Genomic DNA, 27,905 nt, shown 5'->3' with positions numbered 1-27,905 from the left:
TAAATCTAGATATCCATTACAAACAGGGGAAAGGAGGGAGGGCAGAGGAAAATTATCCTAATCAATCTGAGTGTTTATGCGATGGACGTGTCCTATTTATTTTTTTGGTCCCGCTAGCATTCCGATGTTCCCTGCGGGAGGAAGTGGAGATGAGTGGCAAAGGGTATCTTCACATCAGGGTTACACTTAACAAATGTGTTTCTTGTCTGCTTCCCCCTACTGTTTCATGCGCTGATTAAACCGACACTCGTCTGCTGGGTTGGATAGGGACAAATTCAACACTGAGGCAAATTTCCACATGCTTCTTTATATGTTCATTAGTCAACTGGAATTACGTGACAAATTTGCTTTTGAAAACCAGGTGGATTTTTTACAGTGGTCTCCGATTATTAACCACATGGGAACTGAGAGCTGTTCATCAGTGTAAGTACAAGTAAAAAGCACAGGTATACAAAAACTGATAGTACTTTTCTTTACATATTATTTCTGTGTGGAGTTGTTACTCTGCTCTTTGCCTCAATGTAGTGAACCAGACACTATAGGAGGCATTTTCAATTTAAAATCACAGCATTATCATATTTAACACAATATTTATCCTCTATCCTAAGCTGTATGGTAAAGTGCAACCAATAAACTTACACAAAATCAAAAACACAGCTAAAAAAACCTCATACTCTTCCCTAATCTACATTACTCGCTGTCACTGAGGACTTCCATTCCGCCTGCCCTTGATCTTTCCTGTCCTCTGGGGCGCACCCTCTAATGTCATTAGAACGCAGTTCCAGAGGGGCGTTTGAATGAGTGTGTCTCTAGTCTGAAAGGATTAAGGTACTGTCACATGAAAAGAAGCGCTGTCCTCATTGAAACATCACGGGGTAATCCTGTGTTTGAACAGGTTCCGTCTGGATTTCTGTGCAGCTGAAGCTGGGAGGCACAGGGCGAATACGCCTCCTGGCACAGGGGACAAATGGTGGCGCGTATCAGTTCTTGCATGAAAACGCTTGAGTTTACGGCTGCTGTTAATTAAGCATGACGTTCCTCTGAAATCAGCATTTTTTTTCATGGAGACCTGGGGGAACCATCTGCACGCCTTATGCTGAATTAAAATGATTGGCAATGTCATTGCAAACACTACCAGGTCACTTAGTTTGATGCAACAACAAATGAATGTTTAGCAGTCCACTGTGAAGACTTTGGCAACACAGAACACAGACATTCAGCACCAGTTTTCCCACATAAAACAGAGCATCGCAGTATCAAAATAAATCTGCTGACTGTTTGTTGCTTTGATATACAAATGAATATGCATATAAATACCATTTGGAGTTATTGTATCCAACAGCACTCTGGCAGTAGCATTTGAAAATGAACTCACAAGGCACATCGCCATGTTTACTAATGGGAGGACTATCTATTATTTATAAAACAGTATCAACCATTAGATTTAAGTGTGTGCAGCTTGCTTTTGCTCAAAGAGTGATGTTTTAGATGATGGCTCTGCAATAAACCTTTCCACTCAACAGTTACTTCCCAAACAACTGCAGAAAAAAGAAGCACAATTGATCTATTGCAATAAATATGCCACACTTCCCCTGTTCTGCTTCTATTGCATCAGTGACCTTTTAATATCAAATTAATATCAAATTAATTAAAAGCTTAACTAGTTGACACTGACATTTGGAAAATTTTAACATCTCCATTGATTAATTTATCACAAATGCATAAAAAGGTTCCTGTTTAGACCCATTCACAGCCCCTACGGGGTAATTTTAGATCTACAGGTTTCACACAATGTGACCCACCAGTAATATTCAGTTGCAAATTTGAATTGCCATAGATTTCCCCTCATCTGTGATGACAAATTATGGCCTTTGGCTGAGCTGAAATTAAAGCTTTACCTCACTTGCTAATCACAAAGCGCTGACATAATACCAGGGTATGCTCCCTCACTTGTCAGGAATCTTGCTTGTTTGTCTGTGCTGTGAGTTTGTAAATTAGCAAATGGGTTAATACTGTAATGTAATCTCACCCCTTTATCAATTAAACCATGGGGAAATAAAATTCTTCGGAACTCAAAAGTGTTTCTATTGAAGCCTTCTGTGACACAAAGACCAGGCAACCAGCTAATTATCTGCTTCCGATGCTTGCTTTTGCAGAGACAACGAAGTCTGCTGTTTACAGGGCTGCCTCCACTTACAATAAAATGGATTTCTCTTAGTTATTCCATATATGTACTGTATGAAGGTGTATTGACACCTATTGTTTTGTTTGTGACCATTTTGTTTAATGAGGAAGATTAACATAAAGTCTGAATAAAGTTTATTTATTAGAGCCAGACTGTGGTACTCATCAATCTATTATGATTTGCCTTGCCATATATCACTGAGCTAGTGATTAAAATTCAGAGCAATTGGATTGAATTTTTGAATGATTATACAACATTATACTTCAATAAATTATATTACACTACATTTCAAAAACAGAGTGGTCATTACAATTCTAAACTATTAGAACAACAGGCTACAGAATGTATATGAAATAATAAAAAGTTTATTATTTTTATAGCATCATCATATAAAACCAGAAAAGCAAGTGGATACAGCCCATCTAAAAAGCAACGTGTTTATAAGATGTCTTCCCCCCCGACCTTTGGGAAAAACTGGATTAACAGCTGCACTCTGTGGAGGGAGATTTAACAGAAGATTACAATGGGTCTTATATCATCATTGTTTCAGACTAGCATAAAATTGCTTGCTTGATGGCAGTTTGATTTCTTCATAAGAAAACAAAAAACAGATCTGGATGTGCAAATACTCTAAATCTTAGCAACTAACAGGCCTATCTACTTACATTTGTGCTATATGGGGAAAAGGAATGTTGTTGTAGGCTTAAAGTAGCATGGTGAGCAAGTCAAGGTTATATACATTTCGTAATTTTTAGGCTATTATTTTCCCTGTTTGATGTCATGAACATGCCCTCAAGGGTTTATCATGGTAGACAAATCACCCAGGGATGAAAACACACAATATTCATTTAATGGTTTAATGGTACCATAAACTATCAGTTCCATTCTAAATTCCAGGGGGAGATGTTTGAGCACATCCACACAATAAAAAAAGACAAATTAAGTGGACATGCACTGAAAATAAAGTATAACTCACAGTTTGATTTAAGAGTTCAGTAATGCTTGACATAGCTCAATATATGGAATAACTTGAAAAGTAAACCTTGGATTTGACTAAGATGCACCTCTCTTCTAACAACTTCTACCAGACATGTGAGATGTAGTTTCTGAATATCGGTCCTTTTACGACTCCCATTTGTTTTTTCAAAACAAGAATGCTGTAAGCACTCAATTATGGTGTAACTGTAATTCCTTGGGTGATCAATCTGAGCCGAGTGTCTGCATGGTTATAGTGACATTTTTGGTGGCATGTGCAGTCTGTTTAATGGAAATCAGTACTGTGCCTTTGTGTTTTTTAGGATGCTCCAACCTCTAAAGTCTCCAGAGGTTCTCCATTCTTCATCCATCTGTAGGAAGGCTTTGGTTTTCCGCTGGCTTTACACTCCCAAAGCAATGTGTCATCAATTGGTTTCTGCATGTCCTGGGGTTTCTCAAGCAGGTGCGGAGGGGCTGAGATTAAACAATAAAACAAAGTATACCATCAATAGAGTGCAATGCAGGGCTTGAATAAGATGAATAAACCAAATAATGTGAATACACTGAACAATATGCTTTGACCGATGACCTGGCACTTTGAAAAATTGTCTGAGTTTTAAATACATTCAAACATGTCACAGTATTCTACATTTGTATACTATAGGTAAATTACTCCACCACACTCATACTACACTGTCATACCCTGTGAAAGTCTGATTGTAAGTGGTTATTGAAAGATGCTATATCCTTTCATTTCATGTTGCTTATAAATGATCTGTAAATGGTTTAATTTATTTTATGAATTACGGTTGCTTATTTAATTCTAAATTTTGGTTATTGTACAAAGTATTTTATAGGTTATCAGTATTAGTTCTTGTTATTGTGTTCTGTTACATTTATTTATTTTTAAATATTAAGCTAGTCTGCAATGTTGTCTGTTTTCTTGTTTGAGATATTCAAATATAATAATAGTAATAATAACAATAACAATAATGCCTTAATGTCTTTTCCAAACTGATATTAATAATTGCCGTTATACATACACTGACTTACATACATTTACAATACATAGGTTGCATTTGCCAGCATCCTGCCCTAGGTGTCCTTGTCACCCTTCTTGCAGAATGGAGAGAAATTCTTTTGAGGATCTATCAATGCCACTTCGAGATAAGTGAGTAAGTGTGGTCAGACCATAAAATTGGCTGCTTCCAATCGGAGTCAAGGCATTGGGTGAGGTAATGCCGGCAGATACATCTGTGCACTTTTCATTTACCGTTACTGAACCACAAGTAATGCTTATGTAGACAAAAGACATGTGAGTTTCAAATATTACATATTGTTTTTGGTCCCTACTGATACAAAATCAATGGAATTTGCATAGGCAACTGGAAGGCAGTTGAGTTGAGGGAGAAGAGATCTTCATTACTAGTTTCTCACTAGTAGGCCCACTGGTTTTAAGGATTTTTTAAGGAAGTGTGCAGATCACTCACTGATCATATAGTTTAGAGACTATAAGAGAGATTCATGGGGTGAAGCCTTATCCTAATTTCTGTGGCATGGAGTAGCTGATGTACAAGCATACTCCCTGGACAAAGACAAGTCACATCACAAAGCCATTAAACCCCCAACCTGCTGCGTCCTGTCAGCACACTGTAACTGCAAGGCTACAGAGTGAATTCAGATAATGCAGTACAGGGCTATTTGTTTTTACAAATTAGTTTTGTTTCTTACAAATTAGCACCTTTATTTGTTCAAATGTTTAAAGTTTTACATTTTTAGTTTAGGTACAGCTACTTCTTATATTTCTGCTAACATAAAACAAGAAAGCACTTTAATGTAATAGAGTATAATAAATTATCTATCTTACATTTTCTATCTATACATTTTTAAAATATTGAAAAAAGAAGTTGATTTGTAGGTAGCTAAGGAGCCAATTTTTCATGAAAGCCTGAGGACAAAAAATAGGCTATATAATACCTTGACAAAGAAATGAATCATAACATTATATACCCAATCTCCACAGCAATTTTTCAGCAATTGCTGTTGCTGAAATATGGAGAAAGTATTGTGTTAAACTAAGCTATGCTGAAATCAGCTATGCATTGCATTTAACTATGACAATGGCACTCATGCAAAGGTGTCTGATTGATTCATCAACCCAACCCAATAATCTCTCACCTACCCACAGTCTACTGAGTGAATTGCAGGAAAGCCCAGGTATATTGATATTAAGCCAATGAGAACCTCTAGTAAATCCTCCTCCTCTTACAGTGTGTGACTATTTCAATTAAACTGAACTGATAAAACATTTCAATTTTGGGTACATCAATCAATTAACCAATCAATTACTTAATCAACCAATCCATCATCTGACACTGCCTGGGTTTCTATTTGACTGCTGAGACCCATGTTATGGTTTCCCCTTATGAAGTTACATCTATTTATTTTTTTGTTCGTCGAAATCAAAGGCAAAAAATTCAAGACACAAAACAAAGACAGCCATTAAAGCATACTGACATAGCTTTAGCAGTTTATTTACTAGAGTAGTGCAACAATGGCCTGGTTACTGTGTTAGCTGCCTGTTCAGCTTCCACTGATACTATTGAGAACCCATTAGACCTAAATGTTTTAGTGTGGCCACTTGCAATATCATATATTTCCTGACTCAATCCCATTAAAATAACTTATGGTTTAATTAAATACATTGGTTGCATTGATTCCTATCAGTTAAATGCATGTCAGTAAGACATAAGGAATACTTTAGCAAAAATGCTGGAGCTAGTGTAGTAAACTATTGATCTATGTGGTTCCTGATAGTAAATAAATAAATAAAACTGCACAAATAATAAAAACTACAGAGATCTCTTAACCCAGGATTTATGCCTTGTTTGAGGTGGAGGTCAGTCCTTTCTAGTCCTATATCACTGCCATGATTTCGGCAGGTCAAACCCTTACCTTTAAGAAATATTATACAATAGTGCAAGGTAAAATTTCCTTTGCACTTAACACATTTTAAACTAGTGATAAAAAGGAATGCATTTTGTGTGTATATGTGTGCATGTATTTGCGTGTGAGTGTGTATGTGTGTGTGTGTGTGTGTGTATGCATGGGTGTGTCTGCGTGTAAAAAATGTAAGGGAGAGCAGAAAGGTAGGCTGATCTCCATTATCATCAGCCATTGTAGTGTTTCACCCCTGCTGCTGCTATTGTGTACAGGAAGGTTGTTAGGGCTGCTCCTCTCTCGCCAAGTCTCAGCACCTCAGTGTTTTTTTTTTTTATTGTCATGGCCGCTCACTCCATCCCTCACCCACTGTGAACATATTGACTTTCAGGTGCAGTTTACCAAATGAAACCAGGCAGTTGCCCCCTGGCTGAGTAAGGGTCTGTGTGCAAAACAAGCAAACGTTTGAAATATATGGGTGCAAAATGCAGGACTAGGGCTAGGGCGTGGTGTCACAGAGACTACAGCATTCCTTCTGTGATACCTCTTAATATATTTTATCTGTTGCAACAAATAGATGGCTGAATATACCACCAGAAATCCATCATGCTCCCAACAAAGGAAACATTGCCAGCCATATGCTTAATTACATTTATCTTTTATCACCACAAACCCATATAGTATTCCATAAACAAAAAGGACTGCCGTGCAGTATTGTAATGAAAAATGACGGTAATGCAGTTTTCATTAAACAACTTTTCCTGCGGTATTCTTTTTACAATATATCATAAATTCTCCTGCATGTTTCCTAACAAATGGGGAAATTGAATTTATAATAACAAAAGTTTCCAAAAATAATCACATCTCAGAGATAGGATGAGCACACAAAATGATGATGAAGGAAAAAAGGACAGTTTATTTTCTTAAAAAAAAGTCACATTAAATGATAACTACTTTTTCATGAGGAAAAAAAAAAAAGATTAAGGGCAATATAATTCAAATACTACAATGAAATGGCTCATAATGTTGGCCAGTAAAACATTACAGTAAAACATTGTCTGAGCTGTTTTAAAATTCCCTCTGAGTAGAAAATTGAAAGCAGTTTCAGCTTCCACGTCATTGTGACCGCAGGTTACAATGATAAACACCAGATACCTGTATTGATTCTCTCATTCCCTCACAGTGCTGACGGGTGTCTCACAAGCTTAATTCTATGGAACTTCAAAATGAGATTACAGATTTTTATCACCAGGCAAAGAGAAAGTCACAAGCGCTTCAAAGGAGTCCTGTCACAAACCGATCGCAACAAATGATGCTGCTTTTTCCCCACATGGGCACAGAAGAAGATTTCTGCTGGAAGACTTTGTTTACCGGCACAAGGAGTTTTGAGCAAGGAATAAATAATGGCAAATAGTTTACTGCATAGAGTGAGTTATTTCTGACAGATGCCAGGCTGTGACTTATTGGATGGGGGGGGACCAATTGAAGGGAGCACAGCCGAGGTGGAGGAATAATCAAGAGGTGGATCATAAATATAAACAGACACAAACAGATGGAGGAAGTTACTGTATAAGTGTGCACTTCATGCGTGTATGAATTTCAGTTTTTTTTCCCTGAAGAAAAGTAAAATATATAATAAAATACTACATATCACAACAGTCCATTGGTATTTTTTTTCTGTGGTGCTCTCCCAAACAAGCTGTCAAAGGGTGGTTCATACGTTCAAGACATAGACAATAAAACAAGGCTGATGAAACGTTTGGCAAACCCATTCCAAGCTATTCTGGTAAATGGGCCATTAGGTGGAGAAGAGGAAAAAAAGACTCCTGAAGGAAAATAATAAATCTCTGTGGTCAGTTACCTACAGGTACTTAGCTAATAGAAAGCTGTCTTGTATGAACAATGAGACCATGTGAATGCCATGATAGAGGAAAGAGGTCATAACCTCTCATGGTTAAATCCATTTGAGATTGAATAATCCTAACATCATAAAATACAAAGAATTTGCACTGGCTCAAAAGACAGTTTCTCACAATAAAATGTACTCCATTCACTCCATGGAAAACTTTCAATAATAAGACTGCTTATACATCAAACACACTGCATTTTAAGAGAAATAATCAACCCATCAGTGTATGAAAATCAGGTCAGCAATGAAGAATCCTGGATCATCTCATCTGGCCTTTTCACCATATTACTGTAACTAATGTTACAGTATGTTACTGTTGAGACAGGCTAAAAGTCCCAGTTTGATTAATAATGAAGAAAAAAGGCCACATGCTATGCATGCATGGCTGAGAGCAAACATGCAACTGCAAAGATTTATGGCTAAAGGATGGATGAGTTTACATGCTTTCAGGCAGATTGACATCACGCTGAGAGAAAACCACAGCAAAATTAATGTTTCATTTGAGAACTGAAGTGCTGCACTAATAAAATTAATGTCCACTGCATGCATTACAGATTTGTATGGCATATGTGGCCTACTCTAAGTAGTGCACATTTAACAGCTTTGATGCAAAGTAAAGTTGGATGTCAATCATTGTGCCATCTGGTAGAGGCCAAGCACAAAGCATATACACAAGGTCATAACCAAGGACTTTACTGGTCTGCATCACTCCTTTAAGCTGGATAAAAATATTAGAAACACCATTGCTGGCAGGCTTTAATCATTTCAATATCCTGTTAAAATACAGCTTCTGTGCAAAGCTGATGATGTTGTTGATTACTGCTGCAGTACATGATAAGCCCAGTTCTACCCATCTCTGACATCTCTCAATTTGAGCAAATCTGACACATTCAGCTTTCTCTGGTCAAACATCGAAGCGCTTTATGATCACCTACCATAGAAGGAGAGCTTTCCTTTCACGCTGTTCCTCCCCCTGGAGTTCTCAGCCACACATTCATACAAGCCTGCATCTTCCTGCTGAAAATACGGAATTTCCAGGACGCCACTAGCTTTGCTCAGGTCCACCTTTCTGGAGAATGGGACTCCATCCACTCTTCTCCAGTTTATAGTTGGGACAGGGCTAGAGAGGGGAACAAAAATAAAACAAGGTGATCAGGAGTTACAGCATTAACGGGTTGATTAGACTGCTTCTAACCTTGCTCCTACTAAAAGGATCTCTGTAAATAAGTTATGGGTGCAATGCTTGAAAGTGGAGCAAATATACTGCATGTACTTCATAGTGCTATAGTCCTAGATTCCTCATTCTTCTCAACTCAAAAAGATAATAAAATACTGAAAAACGTAACTGTACACAGTTGATTAATATTGTGTGCACTTTTGTTTAATATATGAATGTGAATAATTCCTTTTACAGACTGTATTAAATGTTGTGATGTACCAAAACACTGATATGTGAAAATAAACAGACTTACTTTCCCAATGCAAAACACTCCAATTTGACTGTTGATCCTTTGGCAACCGGAACAATCTCTGGAAACTGGACTTCAATCTTTGGCTCATATTCACCCATCACCCCTGGAGAATGAAAAGCAATGTTTAATCAACAACATGAAAGCCAACATAAGCATGAGAATGAGGTAGTATTGTATTATTCTCCGCTGTTTGCCAGCAGTCCAGCTGTAGTGGGGACAATGTTTTGGGTCTGTTTACTAAGAGGGTATATTGATGTGAGATTTTATGGGCTTTTCTCCATCAGTGTTCTGAGGTCTCCCGATGCAGTGTGAGATAAAGGAAACAATCCAACCCCCTCAAACCCCCCATTCCATTTTGTGCAGCAGGCATTATTTGGATGGCCTCTCAGCTGTAGAGAGCTAATTCAGATTCTTATCTTGATTGCCAGAAACGATGAGGCAGCCAAAATCCAACACGAAATGGTAAATAAGACAGGTGGATGGGGCTACACTGGCATCTCATAAAATGCCCTCTTTTCAAGAGACAGCTGACTACACCCTGTGTCTGTCAATTTCATTGAGTATCAGGTTCTAAATGAACAGGCAGGTACATAAGTTAATTGCTCAAAACAAACATACAGTTAAGGACAACCATGGCTTCTGTACAAATGTATCTTGAAAGTCACTTAAGATTCTAAGAGGGTAAATATTTACACAAAAAACTGAAACAAAGATAAAATGTATTTTGCTGTCTTCACTAGATATACCAAATTACTGTTACAATTTGAATTATCACTGCAATGTAATACCTTACTAAATACAAATGGATGGGCATTTATGTGTTAAAATTATTGCAAAGTTACAGTAACCTATAACACTATTTCTTCATTTGAGTGCTGCACAAAGTAGCAAATTATGACCACCCAAACACTACAATAGTTGAGCTAAAGGTTTGAACATGTTTTCCTGAATAAATAGATGTTTGTAATCAATTAGCTACCTTTCTGGGAGTATGGGCATGAAAATGGCTTAGCCGTATAACAGCTTTGGTGTCTTAAAGTTTAGTTTTATCGTCCTTATAACTGAGAGTTTTACAGCAGTGGTGTAAAGGAATTATGCCCCAGGACTGCATTTAGCTGAATACTAATTACAATATGGCATTTATGCATCAGTGACACCACATGGTTTCAACAGGCACCAGACATCCAGAATCTGTGTATGGCTATTTGCTATGTGGCAATATTGCTCCAAGCAATATTTGGATAGAGTACATTCAAAGTTAGTAAGATATTTGCCTACAGTGCAACCCACCACACTGCAGAGAACAATCAGATTTCCTAAAGATTTAAGTTAATATATTGATTTTTTGAACATTTATGTCTGTGTCATTTTCCCATTTTTTTCAATTGAATTATCAATCAATTTCTAACCACTGAAGTGTATGTTTATGAAGGATTATTCATAATACCTTCATAATGCAAGATAAAACATTTATTCCACATTTGAATTCATTCATAATTGTTTAGGATATACTCAATGATACATAATGAAAACCACATGATGACTTTGGTCAAGAATATATGCATAACGCATTATGCACTCTACAAATACTAGGTATTATGGCATTACCTCATGTTAAAAGGCAATGTTACTAGGGCCATGATAAAATGAAATAAATGGCATTATGACGCTTTGCAGTGTTACAAATCTCAAAGCTGCATGTTAGGAAATGAGTGACATGTGGTATTATGTCTTGAATTCATTAAAAACCAAGCCACAGGTGACAATATACCACTTTATGTCTATGCTTTTCACATTCAACTTCACACAGTAAACTAGCATAGCTCTTCATAAGAACATTATTTCACTGCATTTTGTGTTTTATTGCACTGAATGGCAACAAAGCTACCTCAATATTGCAAAGCTGTGCATGTCAATCCAGGAACAGATGTTAAATGTAACCTGAATTTATTACACCTCAGTGTGCAAAATAGTGTGTATGTGAATATAGTGTAGGCATGTTCAATATAACCTTTGTCTATAAAACCGTCTAAATGCAGGGGGAATCCTTCAGTATGCAATATTCATATACTGGCCTTTATGACCACATTACTAAACCACAAACAGAGCAAATAAAATTTTAAATCAGTCAAATTGAAACATTTTTCCATCTAGCTAGCTAGCTAACTATGTAGATAAGTACAGGTAAGTGACTGGGTGCAACTTTTTGAACCTCGTGTATTCTGGGATAATGTTATTACTTCACAAGCAATATGCATTTGTTCTGTGCAATGCTGTGAAGAATGCATTATAAAATTTTTATTTTTAGCTGTGTTTAATCAGAAATATTATTACAAATGGAAAACACAGTATATAAAGGTAATAAAAATGTAAAATGAATCAATGAAGGGATTCATTTAAAGTCACAGGTTAATCATATCAGTAATGTATTCTGTTTGTGCTACTACGAAATGAACATTATTGTCATGTCCTGCTCAATTCTTTGTTTAATTAATTTTGTGTTAAATTAAATTTTTACTGTTACAAGTCTATTTTTTTGCACTTGCACTTGCAAATGCATTTTCTATGAAACAGGAGCAAAACAGCTAATAATTAGATCATTGTTGGACAGATGACCTTTATATACTCAAAGCCTATTGATAAGGCCAGCTTTGAAGCACCACAACATATACAACTAGGTTATCTTAATTTTGTACCACACGGTAGCAACAGCTAATTAACCTTTGGATGCCATTTGTATTCCTCAAAAATACTGCAGACCACTTTGTTTTCGCGACGACTGGCTTTTCTTTGAAGGTTGACATTTTTTTCCCAATTTCCATTTCAACAGTTCAGCCTGCTTTGTATCTTCCTACAGTACCATTGTTTCTTTATAGGGCGTCCAATTGGTTCAACATGATATACTATCAATTATATCAGACCCATTCATTGGCTTTCCTTAGTAAAAGTTTCAAGGGCTATTTTCGGGCCTTGTGGGATGACACCCATATTTACCACTGAAGACTAGTTAAGACTGAGGTGAGGGAGGTGACTAATTTCCGGGAATGTAGCCTTACCATCAGTGCGTAGTACCAGAGGAGTACGAGGCCCTTGCACTCTGGTCTTTGTGACAGTGTTGGTTACCACGCAGGTATAATTGCCCACATCCGAGGGCTCCACTTTAGCGATGTACAGATTCCCATTCTCCTGAGACACAAAGCGACGGGTGTCCTGCTTCACAAATGATGGGTATTCATTAAAGATCCAGGCATACGACAGCTCTGTAAGGAAGATAAAACAAAACCTGATGTCATCGTATGAAACTCACATCTCAAAATAACTGCAGGCAAGAGAAAAAAAAAACAACATGACAAGCTGTACCTCACAATTTAATCAATCCTACCTTGATGCTATAAATGCAGAGATCTGTTCTGAATTATTGTAATTGTTTATGTGAATGGATTTTTTTTTATCAGCTGAAGTGAGGCATTCTCCTGACACCTTGGCCTCTTCAGAGCTGCCAAATTACCACAGAGCAACATGCTAGGGTGAAAATTGCTGATCTTCAAACTCACCAAAAAATAAAATTAAACTCTGGCCCTGGCTGCATTTCAAATAATTACTGCTTTCAAACAAAATTTCAGAAGAACAGGTTTTCATTATGATCATAAAGGTGTACATGCTTGTGATTTTAGTAGTTTTGAGATATTCCTTTAAATGCATATCAAATATAATCTAGAGCAAAATATAACCTGCTTTAACATGCTTTAATATGGGAAAAATCGCAACATCTTGATTTTAATTGTACAGCTTCTTTAAATCATACTTTTCCAGCCAACAAAAGTTTGGTATGAAAAGGCCAGTATTCCCACTTTTAATGACTGGAACAAAACATTCTGTAAGATAATTATCAGAGCTGCCTATCGTTAATAAGCATTTATGCAGATTAAATTGGTCTTTATTTATACAGTACATTCACTAATTACAATTAAGGGAAATCTCAGATGGCTCCAAAGGATAATGCTGATAGACGAACCTGAAGTTCATTCACCATCACAAAACTACGAAAGGAAATGCAGACACAGCTAGACGATAGATGTGCAAATTAGTTGGAAGATAATAAAGTGGCGAAACAACTATGCAATGCAACCCATGATAGCGACTGCAGCACACAATAATCACTTATTCAGAGCTCTAAGTGGGGTAATACAGAATCATTAGAGCAGCTGGCTTTGCAGGAAGCCAAGTGTCAGGTTTGCAAGAAAGACAGAAAACATCAACAGCTCGACAATCTACAGAGGTTGCTCTCAAACTATGAATGTCAGCAAACTGACATGTCATATCTGCATGTCCAGGTTCTTTCAAAACGAAAAGACAGAACGGAGTTTTGAATAGCAACTTTTGGGATAAGGAATTTGTGTATCCTTTTGTTGGTGCCTCCTGTGCCCTTTATGCAGCAGTCCGTCAGAACAAAATGACTTTAGGAAAAAGAAAAAAACACAGCAAGAAATGTGGTCTTCATGCACCAATTCCACAAGTGGATCAGGTAAATGTGACATACTCATTGCCTAAATCTGTATGTTTTCAAAAATATTTTTCTCAAGCTTTACCACCTTAGCCCTTGTCTGATGAAGTCTAAAAGGCAATTCAAATGTCACCTTCAAATTTGGCACGGGTGATGACTGCTTTTGAAATGGCATTTCATGGTGAAGGACACTCAGCACTAAATAAGATGAAAGAAAATGAAAGTAGTTGCAAACTGCTTTGATATGGGACACTGAAGTAGCAAGTGCAATCAGAAGGAGCAGCATTTGGTAACATTTAACATAATTACACTTGTAGCAATATCCCTTTATATATTTTATATATGGTTTCAGAGAATAGAAAGACAGTCATAGAACAGAAAAACAAATTATGTACATTTACAAAAGCAAATGTGGATCATATTTCTTGTCAATAGCATTTTATCTGTCACAGGCAGACAGTGAAAAGTAGGGTCAACTATTAATTTGGACAACATACCAAAACTGCACAACAAATGCTAAATTTTATTTAGATGCAAGTTAACACATAAGCTTCTTGAATTTTGAAATATAACACTGATACATTTCTGTATTTTTTGTTTGTCTGCTTTTTCTTAACAGCAAACCTAGCAAATCTAACTTACAGTTTACAAAAGCTGACTACAAAAGTGTACACAAAAACGCTCAATAGCAGCTTATGTTAAGACGTATATTTTTAAATTTTAGACAAACACTTGCAAGCCGGTTCACTGCTTTTCTCTGGTAATTGTTGTACCACAGACTTTCTTGACTGTCAGGCATACTGCTCCTTTAATCTAGCAGCAGCACACAGCACGCCCTAGTCCCTAAACTCTATGCCTCTAACTCTTTCCAACACATTGGGACCCCGACTGAGATCATCATGCTCCTGAGAGCTATATCTTATTCCTTGCTTGGCGAGATTGGGAGACACCATCTACTGAGCCTGCTGGAGAATTCTTTTACAAAGCCTTCTGGGTGACATTTGTGTTTTATTGGTGATATATAGATTAAAGTGTTCAATGGCTACATATTTTCAAAATGCACTGTTCTGACTGAATTATTCTAATCAAGGGCTGCTGAGTTCTAAAACCCCACTAATGAACAGGCATGTACTATTTCCCCGCTGAGCCTTATCAAACCCACTCGCTCGTTAACAGGCTGGTAATTAAACAAAACAGTCTTGGAGGATTCCTCCCTTGCTCTTTCTGTCTGCCTGGCCATTTATCACTGTGTGATTCGATCCTCACTGCAGCTCTCCCATTATCACGTGAGGGTGCAGACAAGCACAGAGCCTCTAGATTCTGTTTAGGCTTACTGATTCTGTTAGCTCCTTACTGTACAGATAAACATGTATGCTTAAAATACCTCAGCCCTAAGCAATATCACTCTCACAAGGCATGCTGATTAGCACTTCTGTCAACAGCACTGCTTCTACTTTCTTTTTCAAAAAATTAAACCAACTCTCTCTCTGTCTCTCTCTCTCTCTATATATACATATTATATAATATATATATTATATATATACATATTATATATATATATATATATATATATATATATATATATATATATATATCCGAACTTAATACTATGAATTAATGTATAATAAACTCCTTGCTTACTCACTGTATTTTCATTTTAACATGCATAAATTTCATAATGCAAGATTTTCACTTCGTTTACAGAAATAATATTATGCTGTTAGTCATACTCAATACGTTCCTGCTAAATGTCACACAAATAAGTATTTATCCCACTGCACCTGTTAAGACAATAGCAGCTATGTCAGTAATATGAGCTTATATCTACATTATCATGGCCTTAAGATAGAGAACATGCTTACATGGTTGCTTACCCTTCAGACTTACCAGCACAAAGCAAGAGGAGTGAATCTGAGAAGTGCAAAGGTAAAGATATTTCTGTATTTACTGACTGTAAAATGAATTTATAATCTTTACAGTGCTGCATTTGCTGCCATAGCAACAGAGCATTACATATACTGCTAACTTATTAGCTTCATTTAAACAAGACAGTCTGCCAGTGTACTTTTTCTCAAAGTGACAAACAGTGGATTCCAAGTATGTTAATATCAGCTCAGTATGCAAAATTAAATAAACAGAGAAAAACTGGGATTTTCTAAGAACAGTGAAAGCAAGCTTTTGTAAATGTGCTTCCAAAAGACTACAAAGCCCTTCTATGACAAAACATTTCAACTGTTTGCTAAACCAGAAGCCCAAGCCTCATCAAATAAGAAATGAAGTATGCTAAGTTATGACTCTTGTTTTGAGATACACACACTCACACAGACATTGTGCATCACATACCACAACACCCAAAAGTTTTACAACCATACCCATGAATCTTTTATACCAACCTTCCCTGCTCATATGCTGCCTGAAATGCTAACACAAAACATTGACATTTTGTGCCATTAAAACTGGGCCCTGTGTTTCTCCCCATGAAGCAGAAACATAACTGATCTGCCACAGTTTAAATTAAACAGCTGTCCTGTCATCATATACTTCACAGCTTGACACTAGAACAGATTACTCCAGAACACACTACACCTTTGCTCTACAAGCAACTTGTACCTGTTTGTAAACCATGTTCAAAAGCTTATACTCTAGCATTGGGAATAATGTGTTGTTGAATCATATTTAAGGCTGTATATGGTGCTTTCCTTACTTTCTGAACCCATCTTAGAGTGCTGGTTTTTAGCTCCCAGTTTCACAGCAGCATGCTCAGATATCCTACCTACAGAGAAGGAAAATGACAAGTAATTTCTCTCTCTGTCCATAATATATATATGAGAGAGATTTTTAATGTAATATACCTTGCAAATATTTTAATGGCAAAGGCTGGAGCTTGTTTTCAGGTCCTTTGTCATATTGAAATCTCTGAAAATGAGGGTCGGTGCCAGTTTTCTGTGGGTCTTGCTACAGTGTACTTACACTGCATTGTAATTATGTTTCTGAAGGTTTTGAATGATGCGATTGTATAATCAAGGCTTAATGACAAATGATTTAAAACGCTTACACAAGCATTCCTAATGTGTCTATTAGTGTCAGTGTTCTCAGCCAACAATTAAAACAAGCCTCTTGGCTTTGTTCATGCTTCCTAATGTGATTAATATCTACACTCAGTGGGACAGCGACGCTTTCTCCAGCCTGAACCCTACGGCAAAACCTCAAGGGGTGTTACTGCGGAGTCAGTGTTTTAAAATCCAGACATATTCAACTGGATGTTAATAGTAGGGTAAAGGTGATAAACATATGCTGAGCAGTGCCGTGCTGAAAATTTAACAAAATATGCCAATGTAAATGAGATTCACATAATTTCATATTTATTAAACAGATACATTTACTTATCTTCTTGAGGGAAGTCTTTGCATCTTCATCTTGTTATTATCAATGTCATTGCTTTCTATGAATATTAATAATGACGCAGCTGCCTGATCATCTGGCATTAATAAAACATGTAAAGCTTATTCTGACAACAATATGCATTTTTAATTACTGTGTTCAAAACAGGATCATCCGAGCATGCTGAGAATGATAAACAAAAACAAGAACAAAAAGGGTACTAATTGTTTTGTTCAAAATTTAATCATCTCCAGACATAGAGAATATGAAGACTACCATTACACATCACGTTTCCAGGGGGCATGGGCGACAGTATGTCCTGGAAAGATGGACAAATGAATGACTGATCATTTGCAAAAACAAACACAAAAAAGTGTTGTGGCAAAATAGAATACTACAGAAAACTGTCATTAATTCTGTTTTGAAGATACCATTAAAGCCCAAGAAAAATGCAACAGAACCAATCTAAACGTATTTCGTTTAACAAGCCATTCATGCCATAATAGGTCTCATTAATTGATGCCCTTGTTTGAATATAACGATACAGCGTAAATCTGGATACAGCTCTCTAAGATGTTCATAAACGCAATTTATAATGCGCTCATCAGAGTGTGTTGCAGTGAGGGAATGATGCCAGCTTGGCTGGCCAGAGAAATCCTTCTTAAATCTGCCTTTCACCAGACCACTGCACACCTTCAAGGTCCAGTCACCATCGCATGAATACAAGAATGTTTTGAATTGCTGTATTTTTCATGAAGGAAGTGCACTGAATGCAGTGCCAGGTGTCAGAGCACATGTGGGGGCCCCTGCGCTTCTGTCTCCCTCACTGAGATGGGATCTAACAGTCCTACCTTTTTCAACAGTAAGGGCCCTATCATTTCCTCTCCCTTGATTAAGAAGGGCCCTAAAATCCTACTAACTCCATTAAGAAGGGTCCAACAATCCTACCTTCTTCACAACGACAGGCTCTATAGCCTTGCTCAATTCATTTAAAAGGGCGCTACAATCCTGCTTTCTTCACAATTGTGAGCCCTACAGTCCTTCTTCTTTCACTGAGAAGGGCTTTAGAATCCCACTTCCTACTCTGAGAAGGAACAGATGTAACTCAGCTTGTCAACAGGTTTGGTACAGGTTCCCTCTGAGTCTAACTTCTCTGGACTATTACATTGGATACATGAATTTAGCAGACACTGTTATCCAGAGCAAATTCCATCACACTAGAACATAGGTGTATCCGTTCAATTTAAATGAGCAACAGTGTCAGACCAGGCTCACAACACTCCCACACCAGTGAGTGTGAATATAACACTATGCAAGCCCTACCACAAGTTAATTTGTGCACTCTGACAAAAGCCAAGTATATTACGATACAACAGTCCCTAGAAAACAAATTCGTAATACTTCACAATACTACAAAAAATTCACAGAAAATGCAAGAAGTAGCAGGTGTTAGGGGGTGGGGAGAGAAGTGGAACTGAGATGCAGTCTGAATAGGTGGGTCTTCAGTCTGCATTGGAAGATGGCCAGTGATTCCGCTGTCCTAACCCCTGTGGGGAGTTCATTCCACCACTGAGGGACCAGTACAGATGGGGATCATGTCTGAGTGGCCCCGTCGAGTTGGGACAGTCAGTTGCCCTGCAGATGCAGAGTGCAGTAATCTTGAGGGAACACAGTATTTGAAGAGGGGTCGTAGGTATGAAGGGGCTGTCCCATTTACTGTCCTGTATGCCAGCACCAAGGTTTTGCACTTGATGTGAGTGATAACAGGAAGCCAGCGAAGTGAGATGAGGATGGGAGTAACTTGACTACATTTAGGGAGATTGTAGACAGGTTGTGCAGCTGCATTTTGGATTAGTTGTAGAGGTTTGATTGCACACATAGGAAGGCAAGCAAAGGGGGTGTTGCAGTAGTCCAGGCATGAAAGGAGCAAGGTCTGAACAAGGTCTGAATATGTAGTGAGATAGGGGCGGATCCTTCGGATGTTGCAGAGGAAAAATCTGCAAGCCCAACTCACCGCTGTCACCTGAGAGGAGGACAACAGTTGGCTATCAAGCATTACATCAAGGCTATTGAGGGTGCTATCGGTTGTAAAGCTTGTAGAGCCTAGGCTGAAGGAGAGCTCTACTATCCACAGATACCCTAACACTATAATTGTGTTGGACAGTGTATTTTCTGTCACCTTCCCAATTCAAGAAGAAGGACGTCTACATTTAGATTTGGTACGTTCCCCCCTTCTGTTACTTTACAAGATAAGACCTAGTGCACATGTTCTGTATCAGTAAGGCCTGAGGTGTTTGGACTAAAAAAAAAAAAAAAAAAAAAAGATGGAGAAATTTCTACTGTATGTGCCTTTTTTCTCTGGGTGGATGCACAGCATAGGCAGTGATTTTAGTCTTGAGTACACCTAAAAGGCCTCATTCCATTAGAGAATGCAGGGCAGCTACATTAGGTCTTGGACTAAACACAGTAATTGAGCAATACAAAGACCAAAATGGAGACACACAGGCAGCCCTTTAATGCAGCATGCTCTGAGCAAAAGTGGAAGTGACAGCTTTTCAGCTACAGATGCATCTCTGATCTGAAGTGACTAGGGGATCCAGAGGAGGACAACAGTTTGATTCCCTTCTGCACATTTGTGGATCCAGAGCACACACACACACACACACGCACGCACACACACATACACAAATGAAACAGTATGACCTAATTATGACAGCACTACCACAAAACACTATTTTTGTATTGAACCTTGTTCCGGTGTTTCAGATGACTAACAATTAAAATCGCAAAATGAATACGTATTCAAAGTGACGCGTTGCCCAAGATAGAACAACAGGGATGTCAAAACACAAACGGCAACAATGGACAACCTTCAGCGCGCAGCCCTAGCTTGAGATAACATGCCTGTATCTGCCATGGCAGACTGTGTCAGCACTGATCTCCAGTCAGCTCCTTCCATCAGTCTCACTGGTATTCTCACGGAGTGTCTGGAGCAGGTAGACTGCTGGGCCCCTGAGCACCCAGCTCTATGGCAGAGGAGAGGAGCTCATTGTGATTAAAGCTCTTCTGCAAAGCCGGGGATCGCTTCATTAAGACTCTAATTACTCCACACCCTCTCCCGCTCCATCCCCCCTTATTGTTTTTGTAACAATGCCCTATTAATCATAAAATAATGAAGGGAAATTAGCAGATTCATTTTCGTTTGCAAATGTTTCACCATTTCTTTTTAGCATGCAAAAGTTACTTCAAAATATGCCAGCAGACGCAGCAGACATGTGGCTGTTTTCAAACAGGCAATCAACCAGAACCACAGGTCTTAAAGCCCTGTGATGCTTTTTCAAAGGAGTGATCGGGTCAATACATGACATGTAGTTGGACCTCTGGATGAAAAGATATGACAATAGAGAAGAAAAATCATTGCTTGTTTGAAATGTCAATTTCACTTCCTTTGCATGTAAAACAAGGGTTGAAGAGCAGGATAAGATGCTACTAAGAGAAGCTGATAGTGTCTAAATGCCATTATCTCCTTGTCTACTGCTAAGGCAGGATTCAATCTCTGTCTGGCTGATAAATGCTGACCGAGACTGAGACCAATCAGATGAAGCACATGCCCATGACAAACAGCGCTCTGAGTAGGAAAAAAAAATCACTATTTAGACATTATCATATGGGCAACTGAATACCCTATTTTTCCGCACACAATCAATGTAACCATCTTTAGGGACCTACATAACGGCCACCTGTTTTATTCATCGCACTTTTCTGATTCGCACAGTTGAAAAGAAGATTTGACAATAAATTAAATTATGACATTACAGACAAATTAAACAGAGTTTTCCAGACTGACACAAAGAAAGTTTTGTATACATTTTCTTTTGTAGATTTACTCCTTGCCAGTTTAGGGGCATACTGGCCATGCCAAGTAAAATCACTTTTTGGCTCTAATTCTTAATGAGTTAGCCAGCAAAACATCTTCCAGCCTCTCTCCATTTACCTGTTCAATACCATATCTCAATGTGACCTGGGAAATCTCCAAATCCCAGACACTATGCATTTAAAGGTGGGATCAATCACCCAGCTGCAGTTGAGAAGATAATGTCAGGCAAGGTCTGATTTAAGACTTAAGCATTCTCTCGAAGGGCCTAAGTTCAGTCAAACTGCTAATAAACACTGCTGTTGTCTAATTCTGCTGCTTCTTTATCCATTGTGTTCCTTCAACTTCACTTCCATGAAATTTTAGTGTCACTATACCTTAAATTCAACTGGGGACACCAGCTCTATTGCCATAGCTTCAGGTTTTGCTTTGTGCTTATGAAGTTCTTGACATTTTCACGCCTTTGGTCTAAACACAGACTCATCACAGTGCACCTGAAATGCAATAAACTGTGTTTGTGCCTCCCCCATGTTCAGCAGTGCAATGAGGTATGCTCTGGCTATGATAAAAGGAATGGAAAAATGGCCACTCGCACCCACAAATGCACTTGCTTAATGCCCTATTTGGCTGTAAGAATATTGGCAGTTTCTAGTGAGTGAATATGTGAGGTTCTAGCGAGTGACATATATGAATACACAGCACAGACCTACACTGATCCTACACTGACAAATTATAACAAAATAACAAAAAACAGGAAAAACAACACAATATACCTGATTTGATCACAAGAATATACCTCATTTGATCATTTCACTTTCACTGACTTATCACATCACATACGATTCAATTTTTCAAATTTATTTAACTTCACAGATGATAGTCATAGATTATACACATTACATAGCATACAAACAATTACCATCTATCAGAATATAGTAAATATCATATTTGACTGAAAAGTCGTTATTTCCATCATACAAGGCAATGAGTTGGAATATCCAGAATACTTAAAATATATTATGTACTGTACTTCTAACGGAGTGCATGTCCGTTACATGGACCTAGGTAAACTAAGCAGAGAGACCCGGGGCAAACATACCACGGTACCATCTACAATCCCAATTTTATTTTACCAGCTCCTTTGTTTGCCGCCTCCCAAACACACCCAAACCACTGACTACAAATCAACAAGGACAGGCGGAATGTCTTAACATGCAGGATGGCCAACTGAATGAATAAGCATTTCTAGTCTTGGACAATTTTTGTCAATTGCACCTCTTTTTACAGTTAAAGAAATGTTTGTGGTTTGGGGGGGGACAGGGCCTACCTGTGTATTCACGGCACCGGCAGGACGGACTCCATCAGCCAAAGGACCTGAGGGCTGGGGGCTGATGGGACTTGTAGGTTTGGGAGAGTGCAGACAAATGGGGCTGACCAACATGGGAGGTGACTGTGGGGGAGTTTCTGGTGACTGCTGCTGGTTAATCTTTTATAATTGAATTGTATTGGCATGTAAAGAGCAAAAATACCCTCGAAACATTTTAGATGTGGTAGAGTGATATTAGTATGCCAGTATTTATTGGATTATGGCTGTTGTTGAGTTAACTTTATTTTGTTCTGCTTAGCTGAGTCCAAGATGGCTGATTGCCTTTATAAGGGCATCTTTCAGTCAGTAGGGGGAGGCTGGTGAAGAGTGTAGTGGGATTGAGAATCGCAGTGTAATTGAGGTGTTCTCTTTTTGCCCGCTTAGGCAATTATTGTTTGCATTTTGTTTGTTTGTCTGTGCTTTTCTTTCTTTTTTTCTTCATTGTTAATTTATTATTATGTTTTGTTACTTTCACCAGTCATGGCTTGGGAGAAATAGAACACCATCACCTCATCATCAACCCTTTTGACCTCATCAGTTTTTTTTTCATCGCCTCTGGCAATTCCACGACAGTACTGTTAAAGCAATATGAGACAGCAGTGTCTGATCCATGATGCTTATTACACATAACTACTCACTACAAAAAGCAGTTTCAAATAATAGCTACGTTATCATCTAAATCATTCTGGACAAGTGTTTTCTTGTTTTTTGTCTGCATAAACATGATGAAATTGGATGATCACACACTGATGAGTAGGGTCAAGCAAAATGCGAAACATTCTCATTCTGAACCAGAAAAATGACTTTAGACAGCAAAGAAAAGATGATACTGCATTTTTAAAACCTGCTGTATGGTGAGTGTTTTTCACAGCACTGTTTGTTATCCCAAGGTGCACTGAAAAGCATTGTGGGCCCCCAGCCACTCAAGTGTGGTTTTGAATACTGTGTCCTGTTGTTTTTTCCTGTCCTTATTTTTCCTTCCTGAGCAGCTGACGAGTTGCTCCTTGAGGAGTGAAATCCCACTGTCATCACAGGGATTTGTGTTTGTGTGCTGGGGCAGAGGAGCCTTGGGACATGACGTGTGGCTGGTATCCAACAGAGAGGAATTCAAACACCCAGCACGAGTGTGAGAGAGAGAGAGAGAGAGAGAGAGAGAGAGAGAGAGAAAGAGAGAGAGAGAGAAAGAGAGAGAGCACCAGGTGTTATACTGTCTGTGACCAGGAAACTCCTCAAAAATACACCCAGTAACCACCATCAGTATATCCTGTACTGTACTATCCACTGTGAGGATGTGAGGATTTTCATAGCTTTTGAACTGGTAACACTCATACTTTTCAACAGCTGCTTTACAACTCACTGTGCAGTGTGGTATCTGGTTGATTCCAGAGCTGTATTAATGTGCCGTACCTCCCCAAACTTGGACATTCCCCTATGTAATATTTTTATTGACATTTTTTTACTATTGAATTATATGGATGCACACACAAGAGCATAGATCACTGAGAAAATGTAAAATGAATGTAAAAATGTACAAATAAAACTATATTGAATATAAAAAGCTGAAAAGAAAAAGTAAAACAATAAAAGCATATAAAGCATTGCTACTGGACTAGTCAGGACACACAAAAAGTAGTTTGTTTCTTACTAAAAAATTTTATATGAAAATGCAAGTGAAGATGCCCGTGTTTAATTCAAATATTAATTAAAATGCAAATGAATTTCAAAATGTGTTGACAGAACAACTAAGTATCTGCACACAGACCATCAAACATGGGAGTAAAATCTATTTGAAACAGATGCAAATTATCCCTTCAAATAAGAACACTTCAGCAAGATTAAGGGTACATTTAATTTATATTTTAAGATTTACTGATTAGCGCTATGTCAGTTTTTGCCATTGTCAGCCTCCAAATTATCAATCACGCCACCACAAAACAACAAAAATCATCTAACAACAACAAACACTGAAAACATTTTCAAAAATAAACAGTACCAGAGTGCAGTTATTCCAATACAAACGAAGACACAGTAAATGCAAGTACTGATTTGGATAGATTGAAAAGATTGAACTCTAAATTAAATATATATTTCTAGATATAAATGTCAAGTGATAAAGTATGAAATGAAATGCAAATAAATGTTGGTCTGAATTGGCAAATATCAGTTGGGGGATATAAATGTTATTATTCATTAACATCTTACACAGAACTACAAATTGTTTTTTTATTATTATTATAACGCCACTACAATAATTAGGAAAGGGCCACGGCAGAAAAACATAAAGACAAAACACAAACAGCCATACCAACTCCTCAACAAACAAGCAACCATTTTCAGTCAGCGTTAGAGTCATGCACTACTGGTGCATGGTGAAAAGACAAAAGCAGTGCTCATGCAGTCACCTGAAGGCACCTGTCTCCATTTTTTACATTGACTTTTCTCCTATTCAGTTCAACTAGGAAAGCAAAGCTGATGGATGTTTTCTCTCTCCCTTCCCTCTGCACTGTGCAGATTATATACAGCTCAATCTGCATGTTGGAGCACACTCCACATGCACTAGGCAGCACAGGAGGGCTCTCGCCAGCTGTCTGCTATGCATTATGGGTCCCCAGACAGACACTCCAGCAGGCTGAGACCCAGCGGAAGCTGTGGGATATACAAAGAGTAAGGGTCCCCAAAGCTGCAGCCCATCCGTTAAAGCTGCAAACATAAGGTAATGAATACGCATATGCTGCAACTTCATTTGATGTTGCACTTCCCACGAGTGGTGCGTCATTTAATCAAGTGGGTTCTTATGAAGCCAGAGACTTAGTGTGGCGTGGCAGATCATCATCATCTCTTGTCACCGGTGGACAACATCCAATCTGAGACACACCCTGGGAGGCAAGAGACCCGAGAGTGTGTGTGGTACAGCACCAGCCAAACACATGACATTTTTTGCTAATCAGTGCTGATCAGCCCCATTCGTGGACCTCTCTGAGCGAGTTACTGAGCTCACTTAGTACTATATATTTAATAATTACACCCTTTTGACATTCCCCATCTACCTTGCATTCATTTGAATTTATGAACACAAATCCAACAAATTCCTGAGGTTTTTCTGAGCTGAGATATTTACTCTTTCTTCTTATCAATTTCCCAGCTGAAAAGAAGAGCCGGAGGAGTTACACTTGCTGCTTTGCCACGGAGAGAGCAATATGATAAAACTAATACTACCAACAAAGGCTTCAAGCAGCTCAATATGACAAACTGACAAACTGTGCTGTAAAGGGGAAAAGACCTATGCAACTCTTACAAGCCTCTGGAAGGACAATTTAACTGCTTAATGTCACCACTGTCACGCAGATAAATTTATGGATGTAAACTGGATGGAAATTTCAATAGAGACTGTTCAAATTCACATTCAAATTCACACACACACACACACACACACACACACACACACACACACACACACAGTGAAAATAATTCAGTGCTTAAAGACAAATTATTCACAACAATGTCTTTTTCTAGATCTTTTCTTGTAATCCTCCACTGGCTGTAGATTACTTGCACAAATGGGAAAAATAGTTAACATACATTATTGACATTAGCTAAACATATTAAGATGATGGCTAGGCTCACTGCATCTAAAATAATGGCTGGCTTGTTACAGCTACTGTGACTGCAACTGGAAAGCTATTACGAAGTAAACAAAATCACAAACGAATCAGCAAAAAAAAAAAAAAATTAGCCGAAGTAAATATCTGAGCACAAACAGCTTCAAACTTCAAAATCTCTAACCCATACTGTAACAAACAATGTTTTCACTTCATTGAAAATAAAAAAAAACGTTTGAAAATCAGTCATAATGCAATAAAATGAATAAAACACTTTTAAAGTAATTCAATATAATATTACTTACTTTCATAAATTTAATTTTATGATACAAAGTCTTAACATAGATGAATTAATAAAGAACACATTTTTACATTTAACTGTTGTGCTTAACTGGCTTATAATATTGCCTAGGTGTAAACAAATGACCATTGCGGTAATTCACCCAGGCTTTTCAGATGGTAAGTCTTGAGATGGACATTTTCTTGTTCCATGCACGCTCCAGTTCTTACTTAGTCTCACACATTAGCTGGAAGCATTATGTGTCCTGCTGTTAGAGTAAAACTGTTTTTTTTTTTTTTTAATCAACAAAGGTAGAAAACGAAGGAAATGACACAAATGCAAAATGGCACCCCAGGAGTCTTATGGCTGATGCATGTAAATAAATGGCACAATGTACAGAGGCAATGTCTGCTTGCAGTCTGATGCAGTTAGCTTTGAACAATGCTAATATCACTGCCCTCAGAACCAATCTATCTCCACACAGATTAGGCAACTCTTTTTCAATGCAATTCCTTCAATGTCGCGGCATCATACTGTGAAAATGAATAGGAATCCATTTCAAAACCACTCTTCAGTCTCAGAGAGGGATCTGTAATAAATTACACTATTTTCAATTCACCATTATAAAATGTGAATTGCAACAAAAAGAAGAAAAAGGGCAACGAATAACAATGGGAGCTTCTGGTCACAAACTGTGACATCTGCATTGGACATGCAAGGCGTGTGCCATGCTTCCATGTGAAATCCTCTCCACAGAGTGCAGCATGAAACAAAGCTTTTCACAACCTATGTTGATTGGTAATTCTAGTGTAAACCCACTGTACATTATTTTCATGACAGGGAAATATTTTACATTTGTGATTAAGCTCTGAACTGAATATGATAAAACAGGTGTCTGACGGATTTCTAAAATAAATATGTGATTACACGTGATTATGTGTCAAAAGAAAACATCACCTGTTGAGAGACAATGTGCTGTTGCCATGGCTAGCCCAGAGGACAAAATGCACACATATAAAGTAATTGTTTATTAACCTGTTTCTGAGATGTGTCAGGGGATGGACATTTTCAACAATGAAAACCCCCATTTTCCATTGAAATGGCCATATTCACCCACATCTTTCTGTCAAATCTTATAGCAAATCAAGAACAGGACAAATGATTACAAATCCCAAAATTACAAAGAAAATTTTACATATTTAAATTACAAATATAACAAGAAAAATAAAATACCTATTCATTACTTTCAGTTTCTACTTGGACAATTACAACTTAAATTCATTTACATGATAAACACATATCACAAATTACTATCAGATGTCTTTTTAAGGACAGGAACTAGTGCTTCACCATCTGAAAATTATAAACCTGATCAATTTTTAATCACCAGGAGGCTGGATGGAAAGGATACTTTTCTTAT

At 37.8% G+C, this 27,905-nt stretch overlaps 1 protein-coding gene across 5 annotated transcripts in view; it reads right to left on the bottom strand.

The window, feature by feature from the left end:
- The window catches only part of cntn4 (contactin 4), a 140,282-nt gene that overhangs the window by 42,286 nt on the left and 70,091 nt on the right, over positions 1–27,905 (bottom strand). For all 5 annotated transcript variants that reach the window (XM_036531204.1, XM_036531206.1, XM_036531205.1 and 2 more), the window contains 4 exons: positions 12,538–12,741; positions 9,482–9,584; positions 8,945–9,129; positions 3,495–3,634 (listed from right to left, as the gene is read on the bottom strand). In XM_036531204.1, coding sequence (XP_036387097.1) covers positions 3,495–3,634; positions 8,945–9,129; positions 9,482–9,584; positions 12,538–12,741 — 632 coding nt within the window. The remainder of the gene's footprint in view (positions 1–3,494; positions 3,635–8,944; positions 9,130–9,481; positions 9,585–12,537; positions 12,742–27,905) is intronic.

Source organism: Megalops cyprinoides, chromosome 6 (genome assembly GCF_013368585.1).
Source record: "Megalops cyprinoides isolate fMegCyp1 chromosome 6, fMegCyp1.pri, whole genome shotgun sequence".
NCBI classification, from domain to species: Eukaryota; Metazoa; Chordata; class Actinopteri; order Elopiformes; family Megalopidae; genus Megalops; species Megalops cyprinoides.
This window is presented reverse-complemented; position numbering and strand designations above follow the sequence as displayed.